Genomic DNA, 3,496 nt, shown 5'->3' on the forward strand with positions numbered 1-3,496 from the left:
TCTTATTTACCTCTTCTTCCATATCCTCAACCTCTTCATCTTCTTCCATATCCTCAACCACTTCTTCCAAGATATCATCACTAGCTATAGCTTCCTCAATATCAGCATCACTTGGTAAAACAGATTCCTTGTCTTGCTCAAAAATAAACCTCTCTTGAAAGTCCTTATCAATCTGTGCTAACATTGCAAAAACTTTTTCATATCTTTGAGCAGCTTCTAACATCAAGTAAGTGCTATTCCATCGAGTGTATACATCTAAATTCAGTGCTTTCTTATAATCTACCTTTGCTAGGGAAGCACATTGTTTAAACTTTTCATACCTAGAAGGAGAACCAAGAACATATTTTACAACTGACCTTATCCTTTTAACAGATTCATTAAAGAGTCGTACTGCATCTTTTATGACAAGAGCAAGAACATGGGCTGAACACCTCACCTGATAACAATAAACAAATAATCAAGAAAAATTAGTCATAACTCATAAGATGCATGTGACAAATTCCAAAATAAATTAATGATGTGAAATGAGAATGTTACATGTAAATATTTAGCTCTGATTGGTGATCTTGTCCAGCTAGTAACAACTTGCTTCAGATGATCCATAGCTACTGTGTTGGCGCTGACATTGTCTAGAGTGACACCAAACACATCTTTTAGACCCCAATCTTCCAAACAATCCACCAACTTCTCACCGATTGCAATACCTGTGTGACCTTCAACTTGACAAAACATGAGTATTCTCTTCTGCAGTTTCCAGTCCTGATCAATGTAGTGAGCGGTTACACAAATATAATTAAAATTATTTGGTGATGTCCATGTGTCAGTTGTCAAAGATATCCTCTGCTTAGATGTCAAGAAGTAAGTTTTTAGGTTACTCTTCTCTTCTACATACATCTTTAACATATCCCTATAAATTGTCATACGTCCTGGAACCTTGAACCTAGGTCGTGCCTCTTGCATCAATGCCACAAAGCCTGACCCTTCTACTTTTCTAAAAGGAATTTCATCCTTAATTATCCACTCAACAAGACGCCTTCTTAACCTATCATAATTGTAAGTATGAGCAATAAGTTTACCATCCTGACCTGGTTTTGGGGGTGGCATCAACAGAGATGGTTGTCCCTTTTCTTTCTTCCTGTTAGGATTCTTTAGACATCTATTCAAATGCTTTCGCAATCCAGAAGTGCCATTATTGTCATTGTGAGCTTTGTATTTATTGTGGCAATAACGGCATTCAGCCCATTCATCATCTATCCTAGTCATTTCCAACCAAACAGATGATCTCACTCTGCCGTGCTTCTTTTTGCTATCACCAACTTCAACTGCTTCAGCTCTGCCTTTACTTGTTGGAGTTGCAGTTTCAGATTCATTTGTGTGAGATGCAGCTTGAGAGGATGATCCAACTTCTGTTTGTTGAGTTGTACTTGTAGTTGGAGTTGCAGTTTCATTTGTAGTTGGAGTTGCAGTTGATGTGGTCATCTAACAAACATAAAACAGAACCAATTACATTCAGATTATACCAACATTCATTATAGAGTATTAGAAACAAATAATAATCAACCAATGGTATTATATATATGGTCATCTAGCAATGCAGTTAATGATGACTGAGCACTATGATGACTGAAAGAGTTCAAGTAATCTTTCACACTTCTTATTTTAAGGTTCAAGTAATCTATCAATCAGATTTAGGAGCCCTATATCTTGTTAGCTGAGCACTATGATGACTGAAAGAACTCATCATTTCCCCACTCATATCCCTGACTACAACGAAGATGACTGAAAGAGTAAAATTAATGAAATACAAGCTAGTTTACATACTCTGAAGTACTTTAAGTCTTTAATGGGTATTTTGTAACACCTGCTGCCCTGAAACAAATCACGATCCTTAAGCGTTCAGCGGTTCAGCCTGAAATTCATTTATAGTTAAAGAGGAAATTAACAAGTAAGTAAATTTGCACAAGAAACAGTAGTCAGTAAAGGTTCAAGTAAATTTAACAAGGAATAGATAAACTGCATTGTGATCCATATCAATATGCACTGAACTCTTATTGGTGGTTATCGACCATTAACCCCAAATTTGAGTAGCATCAACAGGTGTTTAACCTGCTGGCACGGCGAAAAGACATCTCTATGTTTATGTGGTGAACCAAATGTAATTTTTAGTCACACCTACTCCGTAAATTAGGAATAACCTTATTCGATTCCTTAATTATTGAAAACAAAAGAAAAAAAGGAACAAAAAAATACATGGAGACCTACATATGTATTGTTATAGTTATATATCATTATTCGTTACCGATTAATCAATGTAAAATGCTTCTTCTAATTTTAGGAATCAATTAAAATCAAAAATTTCTTATTTCATCGAAAGAGAGTAGTAATGTATATGTTGTTGAAGATGAATCTGTTAATTTCATCTTAAGAGTTATTTGTTTCGGTGGATAAAAAGAATACAAGATGTGCATACTCTGAAGTACTTTAAGTCTTTAATGGGTATTTTGTAACACCTGCTGCCCTGAAACAAATCACGATCCTTAAGCGTTCAGCGGTTCAGCCTGAAATTCATTTATAGTTAAAGAGGAAATTAACAAGTAAGTAAATTTGCACAAGAAACAGTAGTCAGTAAAGGTTCAAGTAAATTTCACAAGGAATAGATAAACTGCATTGTGATCCATATCAATATGCACTGAACTCTTATTGCTTGTTTCTTTATATAAGAGTTGAGTAAAAATTGAGCTTACCACAAGCCATTGTGCAGTACTTGAGAACCCCAAAAATCTAATTCTTCCTTCTTCTCTGCTTTGGCCTTTGGACTAATCTTCTCAATATCTGAAAAAAAAAAAATACAAACGAACTTAGAACATAAAACTGAAATTAGAAAAGGAATTCTACTGAGAGACAATCAGACAAACCAAAACAAAATAAAATGAAAAAATAAACCCTAAAAAAATCAATACAACCAGATATACAGTAACCCTAAAAAAATCAATACAATCAAAACTCGGATCATAAAACTGAAATTAGAACCATACCCATGATTTTAACTTCATAAAATCAAAAAGTTTGCTAGAGATTATGTCAAAAAAATCAATATTCAATACGAAAATCAATGTACAATCAAACGATTCAAAGTTTCAAAGCCTAAGGAGAAGAATACTGACCTGAATCCTGATAGAGATGGTGATCCACTGATATTACTGATATTCAATCTCGATTCAAACCCTAAGAGAATCGAGAAACTGATGCTGCCGCTGAGTGAGAAGAAGAGACGAAGAAGAAAGAACTGAAGAATGCTTCTTCATTTTCTTTTGTTCTCGACATCCTATATAGATCTCAACGGCTAGGATTAAAAACCTAGATAGATCTCAACGGCTAATAACAGCCGGTACAAATGGTCCGGTTCAAGTACGGTTCTCCCCAAGAACCGGTGTCTGTACCGGTCTAGTCCGGTTCTCAAATTTCAGAACCGGTGTCTGTACCGGTCAAGCCGGTT

The 3,496-nt window shown here is 35.2% G+C and overlaps 1 protein-coding gene across 1 annotated transcript; it reads right to left on the reverse strand.

Moving 5' to 3' along the window:
- Positions 1–827: 827 nt before the first annotated feature.
- On the reverse strand, positions 828–3,039 carry LOC113294741. Its single transcript, XM_026543117.1, has 5 exons — positions 3,036–3,039; positions 2,765–2,832; positions 2,471–2,518; positions 893–1,479; positions 828–840 (listed from the first exon to the last, which is right to left on the reverse strand). The coding sequence occupies exons 1-5, from the start codon at positions 3,037–3,039 to the stop codon at positions 828–830; spliced, it is 720 nt and encodes a 239-aa protein (XP_026398902.1).
- Between the last annotated feature and the right edge of the window lie 457 nt (positions 3,040–3,496).

This window comes from Papaver somniferum, chromosome 7, assembly GCF_003573695.1.
Source record: "Papaver somniferum cultivar HN1 chromosome 7, ASM357369v1, whole genome shotgun sequence".
Lineage (NCBI taxonomy): Eukaryota > Viridiplantae > Streptophyta > Magnoliopsida > Ranunculales > Papaveraceae > Papaver > Papaver somniferum.